The sequence below is a fragment of the Branchiostoma lanceolatum genome, chromosome 6, assembly GCF_035083965.1.
Source record: "Branchiostoma lanceolatum isolate klBraLanc5 chromosome 6, klBraLanc5.hap2, whole genome shotgun sequence".
NCBI lineage: Eukaryota > Metazoa > Chordata > Leptocardii > Amphioxiformes > Branchiostomatidae > Branchiostoma > Branchiostoma lanceolatum.
Window position 1 is genome coordinate 20683446 of NC_089727.1, and position 20297 is coordinate 20703742.

General features: G+C 43.7%; 1 protein-coding gene and 1 long non-coding RNA gene across 2 annotated transcripts; one reads left to right on the forward strand and one right to left on the reverse strand.

Moving 5' to 3' along the window:
- Positions 1–3867: 3867 nt before the first annotated feature.
- LOC136437628 (uncharacterized) lies at positions 3868–4761 on the forward strand. Its single transcript, XR_010756204.1, has 3 exons — positions 3868–4113; positions 4417–4478; positions 4686–4761. It is a non-coding gene; the product is annotated as an uncharacterized lncRNA (long non-coding RNA).
- A 7194-nt stretch (positions 4762–11955) lies between these two features.
- LOC136437591 (uncharacterized) lies at positions 11956–12852 on the reverse strand. Its single transcript, XM_066432212.1, has one exon. It carries the CDS (start codon positions 12850–12852, stop codon positions 11956–11958), a length of 897 nt encoding a protein of 298 aa, XP_066288309.1.
- Positions 12853–20297: the final 7445 nt, after the last annotated feature.

The window sequence follows — 20297 nt, forward strand, 5'->3', positions numbered from 1 at the left end:
TAGTTCGTAAAAATACTAGATGGCTGTAGAATATCCCACATTTCCATCTGTAACTCAACCTTCCGTAATCGTAACGCTCTTGATTATTGTGTATCCTCCTGTAGGCCTTTAATAGTAGAGTTGGCTTGTATAGTACAGCATATAACACAGAAATTATAAACGCGTGTTAGCTTGTGTTCGGCCCGTTTCTTTACGTAGCTAGTTAACTTTTCCCGGCTGTTTTTGTGCCGTACGAGTGTTGTTGCTTTTCCTGTACTACCAAATTCTTTGTCCTGCTGTTTTGCCCGCAGTTTGCTGCATATTTTCCGTTTTCCAGCTGTGGTACTAGTATAGCGTGGGGTTCGCGTCCGTTTTTTCACACCGCATAATTGATTGGACCTCGCCGACATCGCGGTCGACGATCCGTCTCCGTCCCCTAGTGTCCCGCTGCGCGCCTTTCGGGCCATTGTTTTTTAAAGAAGACCGCACTCTCGGACGCCTTGACTTGCAAATTGAATATACCATTGTTGTCAGTTTTCTGTGCCCCACTCCATATTCTTTCTTTATCGTTAGCTCAAAATCTCGTTTGTGTTTTAGACCTATTCTGTTTTGGACTGTTTTGGCTCCCCGTTTTGTAGTTCCCATTTCTGTTCGGCAGTTTATTTTTGTACAATCATGGCGGCCGCCAAAACCAAGGAGGTTTAAAAAATTATTTTTAACCTCCTTGCCAAAACTAATGTCCCGGAGATTGATTTCCGTAATTTTGATAATGATAGAGGCTGCATTGTCCTTCTAGCCTCTACCAGGCTCCGTCCTATCGTTGGGAAAATAGTAGAAATCAGCCGAGGTACTCCGCTATACAGGGTAGGTCCGCTAAACAGTAAAGTTCCATTTCGATGGAACTCTATTTCTTTTGATAAGAATGGTAAAGTAATATGTATCTTGGTTTCTTTGCACTAGAGGATCAATAGACCAATTTTAATGACACAAACATTCCGTCATGGGGGGGGGGGGGGGTTGGTAAACACAAAATTCCAGGACATCGTGCACCTATGATGAAATTGGTTTGTGTCGTTCAAAATCGTTTATTGCAGTGTAGCCCTGTCCAGGTGCCCGCCATGCTTAATGATAATATTTTTTTCTGTACCCACTCTGCTGTTCAAGTCCCGAGTTCGGGTGGCAGGGGACGTCTTGGACAGAGAAGAATATGACTACCTGAAGTCATCCGGACATCTTTACATGTCCGATGAAGTCAGCGATGAGGATGGCAAGTCATCGGTGTGGGTCCAGCCACCCGCCTGGCGGGCGGACAAGTTAACGGACATAACGCGAAGGTTCCAGGCGGTCCTAGACCAGAATAGGAGAGACAGGCGCCTGCCCTTCTCCAACAAAGGGAGAAAGCAAGGGGAGGAGTTTACAGACAGATGTCCACCATCCAGCAGGGCTGCACAGCCATACCTCAAGGCTGTGGCCTTCCAGGAAGAGGAAGGCGCGGAGGGAGAGGAACGCGCAGAGGGAGAGGAAGACACGGAGGAAGAGGAAGACAGCGACTGAAGCTAGGAGTTATGATGAATGATGACTGGTTGATACAACTTATAAAACACACCACATGGCAGCCCTAAGGCTGAATTGGTAGGCTTGTTGACAACAATAAAAGAAGCACATACTTCATCATCAAAACGTCACATTCCACTATTTACTATCGCTGCTTAGCAAGTTGACCATATACTAGTAGTACGTAGATATGACTTTTGTATATCTCACAGTGTTGGCTTAAAAAGTTTGTTGTAGTCGGTTTTTACTATCGTAGTTTAGCAAGTTGACCCGTAGTACGTAGATAAGACTTTTTGTATATCTCACAGTGTTGGCATTAGGACGGACACGTCTTTGTGATAGTGGTGTTAGTGAGAGTTCTCCAATACAACTTGCATTTGATGATACTTCTGTTTTGCACTCGTGTATTGATTTGCCTATGTCTTTGGTGTGGTACTTCTGTTATACTTAGTTCGTGCAGTATATTATTCTATGTGTAAAGAGTTAGGAATTCAAAACGTATTATAATGTATGAGGATTATTTTCTTTCCCAAATAGTCCGAAAATGTAACGCCTACTAGAGTTTCTGAAAGGAGTAGTGTTACGGTCCGATTCTTTGTTCCGAATATCCTCAGTTATATGTAAACCTTCCGGAGCGTAACAGCTCCGAACACGCGGTCAGAAGCTATGGCATATTCCGAACGTATTTTGTCTTAAAAATGAGTCCGAAACTGGAAGTCCGGATATTATGAGGAGTATTGTGGTCCCGTTCTTGACTACGGAAATCATCCGAAAACGTAAGGAAGTTGAGTCGTGTTTTTGTCCGGATTTATCCTAAAGCATTACCAATTCGGACGTATATGTACGGAAATCACCATCTCTCGGACATTCTCGGGAATCCAGATAGTAAGTAAGTAAGTAAGTAAAGTTTATTGCACAACAAATGTAACGGGTACAATGTATGGCAAGTTCGTAGACAGTACAAAATGTCAATACATATAGGACTTTGCTTATTAACAATGCTATTGAATTCTACAAAACTTAAGTCTAAACACTACGGTATACAATAAGAGTAATACAGAATACATATGTGGAACTATGTTACATGATACACAGGAAACATCAATTGTTTGCATCAGAGATCAATCGACTTCTTTTTAGAAAAGAGGTAGATATGTATTGGCCTATGTACAAGGAAATTGCGTCAGGACATGACATAAGTAAATTGAACATTTCTGGGCTTGTCTTAGATGGTAAGGTTATGTTTGCATTGCGGGTGATAACATTCATAAGTGTCTGTCTCTCTTCAATGTACGTGGGGCATGTTAAAAGAAAGTGGAATTCATCTTCAACAGTATGTTTGCAGGTAGGACATCGTCTCTGAGTGGCTGGTACATTATTATGACGACCTTTTTCTATTTCTAAACAGTGTGCGCTAATTCGCAGTTTGGTTATGTTCGCAACAAATGATTTATTTTGGATTGAGGAAAGGTACTTCTCAAATGTGAAGTCAGTTTTGAATTTAGAATAGGTTTGCAGCTTGCTGTAACTTCTGAGGAGAAGCGTTACGATCCGATTCTTCGATCGAATATCCTTAGTATATGTAACCTTTCCGGAGCGTAACAGCTCCGAACGCGGTCCGAAAATATATCATAGTCGGAACGTGTTTTGTCTCAAATGACTCCAAAAATGTCCCATTACTGGAAATCCGGATATGAGAAATAGTATTATGTTCCCATTTTGGACTCCGAATATTTTCAGCGTTTGCAACCTTTCCGGATGGTGGTAACTCCGAACGGGCTCCGAAAATATGACGTATTCGGAACGTGTTTTGACTCATTTGAGTCCGAAAATATTCCATTACTGGAAATCCGGATATGAGAAATAGTATTATGTTTCCATTCTGGACTTGAATATTATCCAAACACGTAAGGGCGTATCGTCCGGATATTGCCCGGATATGTCCTAAAACGTTCCCAGTCCGGACATATACAAACGTTGAAATGTCCGGAAATAACCCCCTTTCACACAGTGATGGTAGCGCCATATTGTATTATCGGTCCAACATTTACTTGAAGTAAACATAATTTACTCTTACGAAGCGAACAAGGATAAATACCAAGTATTTCCCTCTAACAAACATTGTCGTATGAGATGGAGTCGTTGATTAAGGAGAACTCCAGCATTACCTACTTGGTGTTTTTCATAGCAACCATTGAGGCGTCTCTTGGTGCGATTTTGACTCGCATTTGTCTAAGCCTGAGTCACGCTGTGAACAAAAACAACATGGCGTACCCACGCGGAAAACGTCCCACCGATAGGACGGACAGCGTGTCCGTCCTATCGGTGGCCTGAGCCACGTGAGCAGTACAGACGCTTTGTGAATAACATCACACCAACGAGAGTAGACGTTAGCAGCGAGCAACTCTACCGCTGCCTCATGAACATTGGTAATACACTTGAAGGCCTCCACAAATACCATTTCGAGGCCTTGCAGGAGGTCAAGGACATGATGGGGGCGCAGATCGCCGAGCTCAAGGAGGAAGTCGTCTACCTTTTTGCCCCCCCAAACGACAGAAGAAACATTCAAAAGTTTTATCGGTGAGTTTGTTTTTCTTAATCTGAAAATCCACGTATATGTGTATCATATCATCTAGCTCAAAAGAGATCATCATATGTTTTCACGTCGGCGGTTTAAATATGTCTGCTGATTGTTCCACATTTAAACCATCCATATTGTCATGTATGTCAAGTAACTTTTAGAGCTGTTACACACTTGGCTTGCCTCTACAAAAGAGACAAGAGTTCTCCACTGAAGTCATGTCTAATTTCAATGCAAATGATGCCGGCAATACAGATTGACATACAATTCACACTCTATTGTATTGTCTGTTTTCTCGACAGGAGTCAGTGCGGCGCCTTCACAATACAAGAACAAGCGAGAGGCAGTACAAGGGAGATTTAGGGTTAGTGTTCTTTCTGAAGTCATTTTTCTAATGATTATTTGTTTAACATGCTACTATTTTGCCATAAGTATACCAAATGCTAAGTGTCCAAGTTTTTTTAACGATCTATTTTACATGTACGTTAATGAAAGATCAGACATATAGTGTGCCAATGTAGCATTCTTGGAATACGATATGAAAATTATACTTATTGTATTATTTTCTTAGACTTCAGTCACCCCACAACGAAGGAATCACAACGTTCCTGATGACGGGAGTGGCACCCCAGTTCCCAGAAGAACACCAACAGATCGTTTGTGGTGAGTTCACATATATCATCTGCATAATCTTAAGATTCAGAGACAATGTTTTTTTTGGGGGGAAACGTGTATGTCCCTGTTCTGTTCAAAATAGTTGTAAGGAAAGAACGATTGACTTTTGCGGATTATGAGTAATGTTTTCACAATCATTATTTTGATGATTAAACACCAGGTCAATGCTTTCCGTGTGTTTACAAATGCTCACTTAATTTCCACATAAGTTGTATTTTCAACACTGTTGAAATTTTCAAGATTAAGCATCATTTACATGGATATACACTTCCTTCCTTAGGGTATTTGTGTACCTTGATGGGGGTGTCATCCACCTGGAGTCATGTTGCCATTAAAAAGGGGGCCCAGGTTTCCATATGAATTACCACTAGATAGAGTATTGGACGGGTGCAGAGTTTTGAGCTGTATTTCACTACAACAAGCTATGGTATGGTGACTTAATGTATGACTTGTTTATTCAACAGTAGTAAGTAGTAACAAGAAGGTCACCAGTACGAGGTGAAATGCTCTTCACTAAAAGCCACAGTCACTGCTACCGGACCAGAGGTGACATGCTCTTCACTAAAAGCCACAGTCACTGCTACCGGACCAGAGATGACAGCAACGAAGGAGGGTGTCATTCTACAAGCATGGCGGCTTCCTTCACTCTTCACTTAGAATCAGATAACGGTGGGGTGCGTTCACGCTCGCAATGTCTAATCCCAGGGATATCTAGCCACCCACCTGAGGACGTCAGCCAGGAAGAGGAGGAAGAGCAAACGGACGGACCATCGACATCATATGATGATGGTGACAATGGTAAGATGGAAAAATTTGACAGATGACGCTCAACGAATTGCATATATAAAAAGCAAATCTCTTTTACGAGAATATGTTTTGCTGCCTTTCAAATGATATTTTTGATAATAAGACATTGTAAAAGCTACAATTCTCTAAAGCGTTGTAGTAGAAGTTGAAGATGATAGTGTGACTGACACAGTGCTTGATTCAGGCTTAGATGAAGTAGAGAACCACAGTTACATTGCTTTATGCGATCCAGGGCAGGACAGGACCTGACGAACCTATTCGTGATAGACAATCCAGGACACTTCACCACTCAAGAGAAGCTCATACAGTGCTCCATTTTAGACGATAGAGATCCAACTATCTCAGCCACTCACCTGATGACGTCAGCCAGGAAGAGGAGGAAGAGCAAACGGACGGACCATCGACATCATATGATGATGGTGACAATGGTAAGATGGAAATGGAAAGATTTGACAGATGACGCTCAACGAATTGCATACATAAAAACAAATCTCTTTTACGCTCTCTATCTCAGAATATGTTTTGCTGCCTTTCAAATGATATTTTTGATAATAAGACATTGTAAAAGCTGTAAGTCTCTAAAGAGGTATTATAATAACAGAAGCTGAAGATGATGGCGTGACTATTACAGTACTTTATACAGGCATAGTGAAGTAGAGAATCAGTTACATTGCTGTATGCGTTTCAGTTACTTCGTCAGACAGGACCTGACGAAGCTGTTTGTGATGGATAATCCAGGACACTTCAATACTACACAAGAGCAGCTCGCACAGTGCTCAGTTTAGACGCTCACACTGTTATCTAATCCGATTGACGTAATTTTACCTGCTGATGGGCGTCTCCAACTTATAATCAATTCATTCGTTACTTAGCACACCCCTACCCTTGGTAGGCCACATTATGTGGATTTTGTTACAAAAAAAATGCACGCTCCTGATGGTCTGACGAAAGATGGCCGGGTTCTAAATGTTGTTAAACCCTACTCTCCAAGCAGAGCTAGGGTTTCGGCTGGTTTTTAACGTGTTTTTAGGCGTTTTTGTCATGCCTTCTACTTTGTTATCGTTTTTGTTGTGTCGCAAACCCAAGCTCTGCAGGCACTGACCTCGGGGCGGGGCAAACCTATTTACTTCCATTGAAAAAAAGGTGACAGAACTCCTCCCCGAGAACCATTAGATAATCATTAGTGGTAACAATTTTACTGCCCCGGATTATCACACATCCGGCAAATGTAGAGCGGCATTCATCAGGCCGCGCCGGTCCCCCGCTGACTGCCCTATTCATGCGACAGGCTGGTGTCCACGATCTCACGCCGGCATGATCATTGATAGCATCATAACGTACATTTCCATTGGAAACCTCACAAGAAAAATACAATGATGCATGAACAAGACATATAAAATAAATATGTATTACGTATTAACTTGAACTGCATTACTAGTAATTATTATTATTATCTCAGGCATCGTTAAATGGATTATGAACGGGAACACGTGCCTTGTTTACGTTACATGCGGTTACCAATGCCGCCGCTCGCTGTGTTCAGATTGGACGGAACTTTTCAACAACACCAGCGAAATTGGCGACGGAGTGCTACCAACAGAGACTAAAAAATCCCCACGACACCTGAGGATTGTACAAATTTTTGTGTGCTTTGTTCTTTGATGGTTTTTGGATGGTGTAAATGAAGTGCGGTCACGATAGGCAAGTCATTTGCTGACGGACATGAAGCGACTTTCCAACATGGCGTCCTGATTCGGTTTTGGTGGGTAGTAGTTTAGAGACTTTTTGAGATTCAACGATATCCTCCCACTACAGCATGGCATTTCCGCAGTGGGGATTAAAAATGAGAGAATCTATGGCTATTTCGGGCTGTACATCGTCTTCTGGTACGACGGCCCAAATGGCCTGGATCGTAGTTGAGTATCGTGGAGACTTTGTAAACTCCAGATGTCTTTGGTTGCACGTTGAGCTATCATTTTCATACGAAAGTAATTGCAGTTAGCCAAGGAGTAGGGGAAGCGTAAGAACATGGCATGAAAACATGGCCACGACCGATAGACCGAGGATTATGTCCATGGTGAGACTGGGCCGGAAATTCTGTGGCGCGTGGGGAGGGAATCCCGTGCCTGGCCGGGCACGCTTCGCACTAACTTGTGAAACGCTTGTTATGTGTTGGAGTGATTAGGTTTATTAGGCATTGAAGCTTCCGTCTGCCTGCAGAGCTTGGGTTTGCGACACAACAAAAACGATGGCAAAGTAGAAGGCATGACAAAAACGCCTAAAAACACGTTAAAAACCAGCCGAAACCCTAGCTCTGCTTGGAGAGTAGTTAAACCCTTGGTTGTACATAAAGAACTTTGTTTAACAGTCATTTACAGTTGAACCTTTCGTTCCCACTAAGAGAAGGCGTGCTGCAATTCTGATGTGCCTTGTCCAAAATCCTTGCTGGTACATCCTGTATCAGGTTTTTGAGCATTTTAGGAGTATTCATTACGTTCTAAGGTCATGTTAACTGTGGCTTGACGTACATGACGTTAGGGCCAACAGCTGCCCTAAGATTTTTCTGCGGTCGTTCCGTTTTTTCGTGTTCTGGGCTAGCTTAGTCCAGCTGATCGCCACATGAGGCAGCTGCCCATCTTGTGGATTATTGACCCGTCAAATCTACTATAAAATGAGGCTTCATGTGAAAAGGGCATGGTCGGAGAAACTGCACCCCAAATTGGAAGGGCAGATGGCATAGAGAGACTGTGGGGACTTATGCTGCAACTGAGCAGTTTTTGACGTCCTGAACGTTCTCATATTCGACGTAAAAGTACATGCGTGGGTGGGACTGCGTCGAATGGCGTAGTCTGTGGGTCCTTGCTGGTCGCATGTTCCCACACTGACACCCACGAACCTTCTAGAGCGTCGTTGGGAGCTTACCATTGTATGTATGTGCTTTTCGTCGCTCTCGTTGAAAATACGGCCAATCGGATGGCACCTTCAATGGGGGGGGGGGGGGGGGGATGCGTAGGCAGTGGGTTTCTATATGGAGAAATACCGCACGAGCCACGACAGCGGAGGACAGAGCATTGTAGAGATGTACATACAGGCATACAGCAAGTATAGCTCAAGCTACACAGTGAGGCACTGCTTTTTTTCAAAATCTAAAGATGTAGCAGAAGGGGGACAATATTTGTGTAACAACCATTATCAGTAAATGTAGCGACAACTTCCACAATGTCATCATCTGTAAACACATCTGCACATGCCGATTGTATGCACAGAAGTTCAAGCCCTATACCTGCTGGCAAACATAGCTCCCCGGACGTTACTAAGCAAAGCATTATTGCTGCCTCATACAGTGCTCAAAATGACCATGTGATTCAGTGACGACCACACCCCCTGTGCTGCTACAGATATGTTGACGGCACTCACACCAAACTAAAGAAGGCGTACGCCAGTGAAATCACTGATGATTTAAACAACTCAATGGTCACAGTTAACGAAGTCCGTCAAGTTTACTATTGTCTCAAAAACGAATATACATTTTGAAAGAGAGAGAGGGAGAGATTGAATTATTTGAAATTAATGTGGAAACATAATTACATATATTGATTCAAAACCATCGGGTGACGTAGGAGGATGTACTGTTTTTCGAAATCTAATATTTTATTTTTGTTTCAAATATTGTTTTTGTCTCACCCAGTGAGACTCTATCATTTCTATCTTTTTTATATTGGTACTTTTGATCGTCTATCGGTTGACTATTCTGATCTTCATCATCTACCCGCTGCAGGTTCCCATTGCCTTTGCCTTGATGTCCAGGAGAAAAAACACTACTGTGCTGACCCACATCAAGTCCGACCCGCGCTGAGATGGTGGAGTGTTTGGTCGATTTCGAGGAGGGAATGGGGCTAGCCCTTTCCGCTGGTGTTCTTGAACGTCCCGATCACTGGACCCAAACGGTGTGGAATACGGCGCAGAAACTTGGACTCCAGGTGTCCTACACCAAGGACGAACAGGTACACCGATGGCTGCGGCGTGTGCTAGCCCTGCCAGCAGAGGCCATCGCCCCAACCCTTGCAGCCCTGTACGAGAAGTCTAGGGGAGCGCTGACGGAGCTCGCGAGGTATGTGCAGAGCACTTGGATTGAGATTTCAGTCTGGTATCCACGTCTTTGATCTGTGTACAAAGTGTAAGTCTGTTCGGACTAACAACGACGTGGGGGGTTGGAACACCGGGCTGAACTTGAAGGCAAAGAAGTCTGCCTTACCTTAGTCTGTATCTCCTTTGGACCTGCTACACCACGAGGCCCGACTGGTGCGGGTCCTCCGGGAGCTCCGTTACTACCAGCAGACAAAGTACAGGAACCTGCAAGGGAGCCTCTTGAAGTGTGGCCGAAGGTTCGCCGACTGGGATAAGTAGGCAAAGGATCTTGCCACCTGCACCAAAATCTATGGACCAGTTGTAAGATATGTAAGGCATAAATGTCACCAGTAAACCGACATTCCAATTTTTTGCTATGTTAATTGTTTTGAAGCCGATTAGTAAATAGCCTGCGTTATTTTCATGACTGTTGTTGTCATTTTTTTGTTTTTTTCAATACTTTTTCAATATAAATTGTGACATTTCTAAAAGAACTTTGTGACTAAATTTCTTTACTTTTAACAAGAAATCAATTAATTGTTTTGCCTGGTGTCGTCTTTTTGAACTGATGTTTATATATTTTGCAATTTTCTTCCAATTGCGAATTATTTGCCATGCAAAGACCCAATTTTCAAAAAACTTGCGTACTTTTTATGATTGTTGTTGCAATTTTTCGTTATATAAATTTGTTAATTACCTTGCTTATGTTCTTCTTAATTAGTCTTGATGTATTTCATTACATTCTTCATTGTAAATAGATTTATTGATGTTTGCTTATGTAAGTTTGCTGTGACTGGATTTCTGTTATCATAGTGAAACGAAATATTTGGTTGTTAAACACGTTGTTTTATTCTTCATATAGATCTTAGAGAAATTTCATGTTCTTTTTAGGGTCAATGATCTTAAACCCAAGGCCTCGAGTTGTCTTGACAAATGTGTGTATTAGCGATAGGTTTGGGACATCAACTGTGTTTCGTTGCTGTCAAAAGATCAACAAAGATATCAAAGTTAAAACGCATCCTTATGGACAGGGGGATTACGGATTAGAAATTACAAGGTTTGTCATCGTTTTCTGAAGAAATATATATATATATATATATATATGCCTTTTCAGGTATGACAGAACTTCATGACAGCGTGTTTCGTGCGCTAAAAGCTCACTTCCTCCCAGCAGACAACATCTTGCCCCGCTCGTTCATGAGAACAGTCATGAAACATTTTTGTAATCTAAGGGGCCCGAGAAGGCTGGTGTACCCCCTTCAGCGGGCCGAAGATCAGTGATGAGGGCGGGATGCAGGACCGAGTAGAGCTGAAAGCGATGAGAGGTGAAGAGCCCTTATCATCTAATGCAAGGAAGCTCATCTGGATGGGGCAAAGTTCAAGGAAAAGGGCTAAAGAAAGGTAGGGAGATGTGTGGGCTAGGGGGATGCCGAATGTTCTGAGCGACACACTCGTTAACTACGGCATCCTACACTGGTATACGTCCAAAGTACGCTACACTGTTACTCTATGAATGTGATTAAATCTAGACCATGTCATATCATTCCTAAAATTTTCTTGTTAAGAGATTGTTATCAGAGCCAATAAAGCAGATTCTTTATCTTTCTAAATTTTAGTCATTTTAAATGTTCTTTTTCGTCAACAATTAGTAATATTGAAAGGTTTCACCTTTGCTCCAGAGAGTTACATCTACTACTTCAAAAACAAGCATTTTTTAATTGGGCCACGCATAACTTAAGATGCGACTTTATTGATTCTTTCTAGTCGCTGCGAGGCGGTACTACAGATGAAAGAGGGACGACCGTGTAAAACCAGATAAGGGGGGGGGGGGTGACATCCCACAGAGAGAGGGGGTAAGAAAGCGCCAGCGTCTTTTGCAGGTAAATCTTATGCATCAATCCTTAGTAAACTTGTAAAGATTGTATTACAAAGCGTTACTCGCTTTCAAAATGTGGGTATTTTAATGGTTTGTCATAAGTAATATTTGGAAATAAAATAATAATAATAATAACTAGAGTTCCACAAACACATTATCTTCGCCAAATAATCAAGGCTTATTATGGAAAGTGATTTATATTTACGTGCCTATCACCCCCTGCAAATTTGAACATGCACCATACCATTTGGACGTTATGATTGGGCGAATGAGTCCGGTTAAGATAGGGTTAAAAGTCATTTGGTGGTACAGGACTAGTATATGTGTAGAGTGTGCTGATATATGTTATAACTGGTCATGAAAAAGTATGCGGGGAGTCTTCTGGCGTACGGCGAATGTGACCAAAGAGAAACCATCTGCGACAGTGGACTTCGTTTTGTAGTGGTGATGTTCTACACTTGTTGTACAACTTGACGTTGCTGATGCAGTTGGGGTAGATGTGACCTGTTAGACGTCTCAGTTGTTTCCGGTGCCATGAGTCAATCTTATACGCAAGCTGCTCTGTGAGTCCCCATGTCCCGGCGTTATAGAGTATCACGGGTAAAACATAAACTTGGAAGAGTTTTAGCTTGAGTTCTAACGAGATGTGTTGTGTCCCCCACATACTCCACATTTTTCTCATGGCCACGTTGGCTAGCTGTATCCTTTCTTCTATGTCGTCCGAGATGCCAAGCCGGGATCCTACCGATTTCTTTCTCCTCCATTCTTCCTCTTCCCTGTCCTTTTCATGGCAGATGTGGACCCGTTCTGTCTTGCCTGCATTGGCATGCAGTTTCCACTCTGGTAGGACCTTCATTGCTTCCTCGTGTATCTTCTCCAGGTGGTGACTAGAGGTGCTGATGAAGTCTAGATCGTCGGCATACTGGGTTTCAGCTGCCAGCTTGAGCCGCTTGTCTTCCGCAGGGATGGGTAGGGAGGATCTTCGCAAGTCTCGAAGGGCTGCCTCGTAGTAGACGTTGAACAGCTGAGGGCTCAAGCTGTCGCCCTGGGGTGAGCCGACAGTTGCTTGGAACTGAGGGGCTACTTCTCCTCGTACGCGTACGGCAAGGGTTGTGTCTGTCAACAAGGCCTGTATCATTCGCACAGTGTCGTCGTCATTTACCACGTCTTTCAACAATGATAACAGACGAGCCCTGTCCACCGTGTCAAATGCACGGCTCAGGTCAATGCCGAGGATGTGAACGTCCCACATTCTAGTCATGACTAAGTCTGCAAGGATCCTCTTGGTGAAGACTATATCAGCTGTGCTGTGGCCTTGGCGATAGGCAGACTGTGATCTCGGTAGATAGAGAATCACCTGTGGCTTGCAGCGTTCCAGCACGATAAGTGAGAAGAGTTTCCTCAGTCCGTTTAGCAGTACTATGGGTCGGAGGCTGCTGCATGGACCTCGTGGTTTTCCTGGTTTTTGGAGGGGGATCAGGATGCCTTGTCCAATATTTGGTAATTGGACTCGTACATATCAGTAGTTATTAAGAATTGCACCTTTTTTGTTACGAAAGGTGGAACGCAGGGGAAGGTCGTTGGAGAAAGTGGAGAACAGCTGCAGCGCTACCTGGATGGACAGAAGCAAGAAGAGGGTGGAGGAGATCCTGGACGAGTCGTACTTGTCCTCGGAATCTACCGGGGACAAGGGTCAGGAGGGGTTTATAGTCCATCCGCTGGCTTGGGGGTCCACGTCTCGCGGGGACGAGGGTCAGGAGGGGTTTAGGATCCATCCGTTGGCTTGCGGGTCCAAGTCCCTTAGGAAGCTGAAGGACTCCCTGGACAAAGTCTGTTCACATAGGGGTGCTGCCTTCAGCCGAGGTGTCCGACAGGCTAGGCATCCCGCGTGGGCAATCAAAAGGCACAGTTATCTACAAAGGCCCTGAAAGCGACAAAAAATTAGGCTGAATCAAGACCAGGGTCGTGAACAACAAAATTAGACACTACCACGTGATCACATCAATGGGCGATCTCCATGGAAGGTATACTTTCTGTCGGAAGTCAGACAAGGGATGGAGCGATTTAAAAAAATGTAAATTTAAAAACGTTTGAAAAATTTGTGAAGGCAAGGATTTTTGTCCTTTGCCGACACCAGGTTCCAGTGGGAGTACCACAAGATGTGCCGTATCTGCCACTGAAAGTACCGTCGTCAAATAGCCAAGTTTTTGAGAAAGCTGAATTTCATCTCGAAGTCTGCTCGTCACTGGTGAGAACAGGTAGTTACAGCTATTTTTATGCATTTATTATCATGATTGCAATTCTTGTCTAGGCTTGGGTGTTTTTGGTGTCTTTATGACAAATTATGACAAGCAAAATATGCTAGTAGCATTAAAGGTATAGATTCTTTGTTAACAACAGTTAACAATTCGAAGTAAGATATAAGATTGTATTACAAAGCGTTACTTGTTTTTGAAACTTGGGTACTTTTAATGGTTTGTAATAAGTGTTTTTTTGGCAACTGGACTCGTACAAATCAGTACGTAGTTAACAATTCCCCTTTTCTTGTTTCGAAAGGTGAAACGCTGTGGTCGCTGGCCAAAGTGGAGAACAGCTGCAGCGCTACCTGGATGGACAGAAGCAACAAGAGGGTGGAGGAGATTCTGTTCAAGGCATACATGTCCTCGGAATCTAGCGGGGACGAGGGTCAGGAGGGGCTTAGGATCCATCCGTTGGCTTGGGGGTCCAAGTCCCTCAGGAAGCTGAAGGACTCCATAGACAAGGTCTGCCCGCACAGGGGTGCTGCACGGGAGCCAGCAGACGATGTCGAACAGGCAGGCACCCGAGGGCGCCCCCGCGCGGGCAATCAAAAGGAAAAGGAGCCCGAAGCTGGACGACAATTCAACCGATTGAAATACGGGGAGTTACTTATATTCTGCTTTAGACGGGAATTCTGAACTTATTCTTACAGGGGTCGAGAGGGTGATGCAAAGCATACATGCAAACGCTTCTTTAACTCAGTATCTCAGTTTATTCACGGCAAAGGGGCCATAATATGCATCAATGACAAAGACTATCTGTGTTGCGCTAGGGCTATTGTTGTAGCAAAGGCAAAAATCGTCGGGCAATCTGGGTGTAATAACATTCGGCTAACATTTCTGAGAAATATACAGAGTTGGCTACACGAGGAAGCCTATGTGAACAATGGGCCATGTGGTTTGGTTGAAGTAAAGACATTCTAAACATAATGTTTAAATAGCTAAACGTGGTATATTGCGCAGGGGAGGGAGCTCTTGTTTGATAGTGGCGAGAGACAAGGGGTCGATTTTCTGCGAAAATCTCAAACCCTACGGCCGCCCGTAATCTAATACTCAAGCACCGGCCATTCAAACCCCCGGCCCTTAAACCCCCGGCCCTTTTCAGGGCCACCCACATCTTAGCAAAGGAAGTGTGTCGCTCACTCATTCGTAATAGATAATTTTTTTGTAAAGGCAGTTTCGTCCAGTTTACTTAAAGGACGGAAAAACAGTTTTATTGCCAAAAAAAGTGGAAATGAATAAATGCTGAAACCTTTATGGTAGTAAAATTTGCTTACGCTGTTAAAGCATATCCGCGTTATAACTTCATACAACAGTGTCAAAATTTTAGAAACACGCAAAAACGAGCCTAATTATGATCCCTCTTTTTCGTGAACCTACAAAAACTCCAGCGAGATGGTGCATCTCAATCGATCTCAATCAGTTATTGCTGTATGTCTTTGGCAGGGTTCTGCGAGGTTTCGGCAAATTCCAAAGGTGTGTCTTGCCGGCAGAAACATCACTTGATTTTATCAGCCTTCTACTCAGCCGAAGTCCTTATAATCCGTGTGCGGAGTACTTAAAATCAGCAAATGCCGCGACTTAAGGTCGAACTCATGTTCTTGGACAAATAGTTTGGTCCATGTGTTTGTCAGACCGATGGCCACTGCGTTTTCCTCCGAACCGTCGACCTGCGGTACGTTGAGTTGTCGCCGAATGGAGACTATATTCAGAAGGTACCGGTCTTAAGACGATTTTGTGGTCAGGTGGATCACGCGATCTATGCTAAATGGAGAAATGCCCTTGTGCGAGCCGGATATGATTCTCAGGGAAAGCGTGGGTATCAACGACAGAGTTTGAAGCAAGATCCTACGTCTTAAGCCGATTCTATTCACGTGGCCGTCGTGTCAACAACTTTGGGCTTTCAAAAAGGATGGTGCACTGCGAAATCTGACCGTTGATGTTCTCTCACGGCCAGCCGCGAGGATAAGTTTGAGGCACGTCATCAGTGAACTGCACAATCTTCAGTTTGAGGATCCCGTCTTGCACGCAAAGTGGTGGCTATTGTTGCAGCTCCCAGACGGCACGTCGGGTGATCTCGCCAATTTGCTGCAGAGGGAGGCAATGGCGGTGCAGAGAGGCTTCAGCCCAAGTCATCTCGATTCGGCAATTTGCTCGAGCTAGTTGACCGGCTGAAAGATCAATCTGTGTTTTAAAAGAACCCGACTCTTTTCATGGCAAATCCCGGCTCTTTTCAGGGCCACGCACATCCTCTCGAAGACCTATATATATCATCTCCCTAATGATTCAACCTGCAAAAAGCAAGTTAACATGATGATTCTGAATATATGACCCCCCCCCCCTCCTAAACACACATCTGTACCTGTGTGGTGGTGCGAGATTCTGAAAACAGATATGAGCCACCAGAAAGCGTCGCCGCCTCTTGTAAGCACTGTGACAGGAAAGAACCCAGCTTTTATATAAACACATTCTTGGAACATCTACAACCTGTAAAACGGCCCGCTCCTCACAGACAACTCCATGTTTAGAACTCTACATAGTTGCCCTTATTTGCCTCTCCCCTGAAATTCCGGCATACCGCTTCGTTGAACATGGAGCATTTAGAGGTGATTTTTGTTTGTTTGTTTGGCTGTATTACTTAACCTTTGTATCGTAAACAAATATTGACGATATCGCATGCTAGTAGTTTAGACCTGTCTATGATGCTTTATGATAATATTTTCTGCACTGATTTAGCCTGACTTTAAAAAGCATCTGAACGTGCACCGATTTATGTATTTTCACAGAATGAAGTAAATGTCTTAAGACAAGGAAGTGGTTCGTAACTAAGGCCTTCTTCTTTGAAGTTTACCGGGCGGCTTAGACCCCCATGTGTCATCTGACCATGTACACAATGCGAAGATGGCTAGGATAGCAAAAAACAAAGGCGGAAAGGAACATTTGGAAGACCAATATTTGGCAAGATGCTCAGAGCTTTTCAGACTTCCATAGTGTAATGGGGTCAGATTTGTTGTATTCGATCCGATGCATAATCTTCTACTGGGTACAGCCAAACATGTTTTAAAGGTGTGGACTGAATTGGGTATTATCAACAAGAAGGATATTGACATGATTTCAAGCAGAATTGATGACATGAAGTTTCAACATAATATAGGTCGAATCCCTCGTAAAATCACTTCAGGGTTTAGTGGTTTTACCGCAGATCAATAGAAGAACTGGACATGAGTATATTCTCTGTACTGTTTGAAAGGGCTTATAGGTCAAAGTGATCCAACTAAGACAGCGATCCAAAGCTGTCGTAGACGGAGGTGGTCTTTGAAGAAAGAGAACGTCTCCGGCGGCAAAAAGGCAATGGACAGAATCAGTTTCATGATTTGCTGCAACGCCCAGAAGTTTGCCAACACGACGAACGTCTTTGAATCTCTATTCATGGTCAGAAGCATGGAGGGGTGTGAAAGTGGACACAGTCCGCGACTGCTTCGGCGAGGCCGGTGTCTGACTACAATTTTTGGACATTAAGTCAATTTACCGGCCACCACCGGAGATTATAAAACAGGAGGAGTTTGAGGCTTTTTGCGACATCGACGCTGGTGAGGAGTGTACCGGCGACCCGACTGAAGAGGAATTTTCCCAGGAGGTTCGCGAGACTACAGCTGACGAAGATGAAGAGCTACCCCCCTCCACCATCTTCAAAGAGTGTGAACAACAGCGCCTTGGATACCCAAAAGAGACTCATAAACCAAGCCACACAGACATAGAAGAATTGGATAAAGATGGATCAACCCGCCCACAAGGCGCTGAGGTAGGTGTTTCTTTTAAGGACAAAGTGTTACAGAATAGCTCAGCTTCCACTACCATTTCCGTTTTATGAACTATTCTGTATGACTCTTTGATACGAGCTGTATTGGAAAAGAATTTAATTTTGTCTAAAGGCAGACACACAGAGGAGCATTAAGAATTATTTTTGTCTAAAGGCAGACACAGAGAGGAGCATTAAGTGTCCTTTCTTTAATGCCTTTGTACATCAGGAGCAGACTAACATTTTAGGTTTGAACCACCGACAACACGAGGACCTACTAAGTGTGGCGGGATGTTTTAAATGTATTCAAGGTGTGTGTCTACTCAAACATGCCCCCCCCCCCCGCTAAAGTATATGTACGTACAATCGGAGAGGAAGTCCCTAACCAAAGCTCAATGTAGGTCTACTCATCATCTGAATGAAAAATTGAGATAATATGTATATATTAAGTTTTTGTTGTGTCTGTGTTTCCGGACTTTTGTAGACTTAAGCGTAACTCAAAAACGAACCTCCAGGGCATTAAAATGACATTTGGTATGTGGGTAGGTCGATTTTGGGCCGCCTGGCATGTGACCTTGGTACTGCAGCAGAACTTTTGATGTTTGTATCTTTTGACATGGGCATGCTATGGTCTTGAAAGAAGTGGTGTATGTTTGAGGCCCCTAGCTGCTTGCTCTGGAACTCCAGGGAAACTCCGTTTTTGTCAATCATCCTAGCCTGAGTACCAGCCTTTTTAGCTAAGCCAGGGATAGCCTTGGGCACCACACCTCTCCTGTGACTTATCCTAGAACGGTGGCTTATCTGTGGGCTGGCAGACTTATCTTTGAATTGCCAAGCTTATCCGGGGACAGTTGCTTATTTGAGGACGGCCAGACGTATCCGAGGGCGATGGCTTAAAGGAGTGCTAGAATAAGGAGGTGTGTGCTTTTTGTTCCATGGATCCAATAGATGATACTTCAAGTAGTACATGACCAGTCGATTTTCAACATGGTTTCACTTGTGCGATTTTCGTGCTGTTAAGTGTGAAATCTCAGTTGGTATATCCAGGAAATTTGAACTACGCAAAGGCTGAAACTGTCATGGCGGACTCAAACAATGACAACATGTCATATTTGTCAGACGACGTCGTGGATAGCCAAAATGACACTGTCGGACTCTAGCAACAGCGACGTCTCACTGGATCCTGACGACATTATGCCCTACAGATTTGAACCGCGGCACGAGCTGGAAGAACCACATAATACAGAAGAAGAAGCCGCCGTCCCCGGCTTTGCTGGGCCGTGGAATCTAGCAGCAGTGCCGATGGCCGTATGTCGTCGATGTTGAGACGGACGCCTAAAGTGTGGAGGAGGGCCAACTCGAAATTTGGTGTATTTGCGGTAATTGTCAGATAATCCCAACTGCCAGAGAGTGCGTGAGTTGCAACGAGCTCGTCGACTTACCGATCCCGTTGACGAGGCCAACATTGATCGAACAACATAACATTGCAAGGACACAGCCATTAGTTAACCTAAGAGAAGGAGTCCGAAGTTGATGTGGGTTTTGAGAAGAGACCAAATATACAGAGGCTAGAGGCTGAAGTGGAAGACTAAAACAGTGGGCTGGCAGCAATTGTCGGTCAGAAAGGATTGCCAACGTGTACAGTCAAGAGAAGAACATGCTTATATATGTGGTAAAATGGAGGCACTGAAGGCAAAGGAAAGACAGCTAAGATTGATATGATGTGGAGTAAGGTGCTGAACCAGAAAGGGACTAAGCTGAAAGACAACCTACCCTAGTAGGATGATGGAGGGCAAAGGTGAGACATGGTACCGAAGAAGGAATCTCTTCAAATACTTTTTTGTAAGTATTAATGAAAGGAAAGAAGGCGCAGCAGAAGCTGGTTTTGCTCCCTAAGCTTATATGACCCGTTTACCTATAGAAAATGTTGCGTTTTAAACAAACGGCATCTTTCCTACTTCTATAAACAACATATACAGCAAGCGGCCGAGACCTTGCTCCCTAAGCTTATATGACCCGTTTACCTATAGAAAATGTTGCGTTTTAAACAAACGGCATCTTTCCTACTTCTATAAACAACTAATACAACAAGCGGCCGAGACCTTGCTCCCTAAGCTTATATGACCCGTTTACCTATAGGAAATGTTGCGTTTTAAACAAACGGCGTCTTTCCTACTTCTATAAACAACATATACAACAAGCGGCCGAGACCTTGCTCCCTAAGCTTATATGACCCGTTTACCTATAGGAAATGTTGCGTTCTAATGTCATTTCTTCATTGTAAAGTTTTACCTGTATAACTGTCGAAAATCATTTCTCTATATTAGTTGCCGTCTTGTTCACACTTACATAGGTGCGACTGGGTAAAGAAATCTTAGTCGATGTGTTTTAACAGGCTTCTCCAAAAACAAACGGTATCTTAAGTTAACTACTTCTATAAACAACAAATTTATTCGCTGTGTCAAGTTCCGTGTTCTTTAAAAAGCATTCGCGTGCACATATGTGACATATGTAATTGGGCGGGTGGGCAACAGTCCTTACACCGTAAAATACCGGAGAGATCCCAATTGTATGTTTCCTAGGCTTTGACTGGTTTCTCTT

Bases quoted from the DNA above. Each gene is read 5' to 3' on its own strand.
- LOC136437591 (XM_066432212.1), bottom strand. From the start codon at position 12,852: ATGTGGGACGTTCACATCCTCGGCATTGACCTGAGCCGTGCATTTGAC.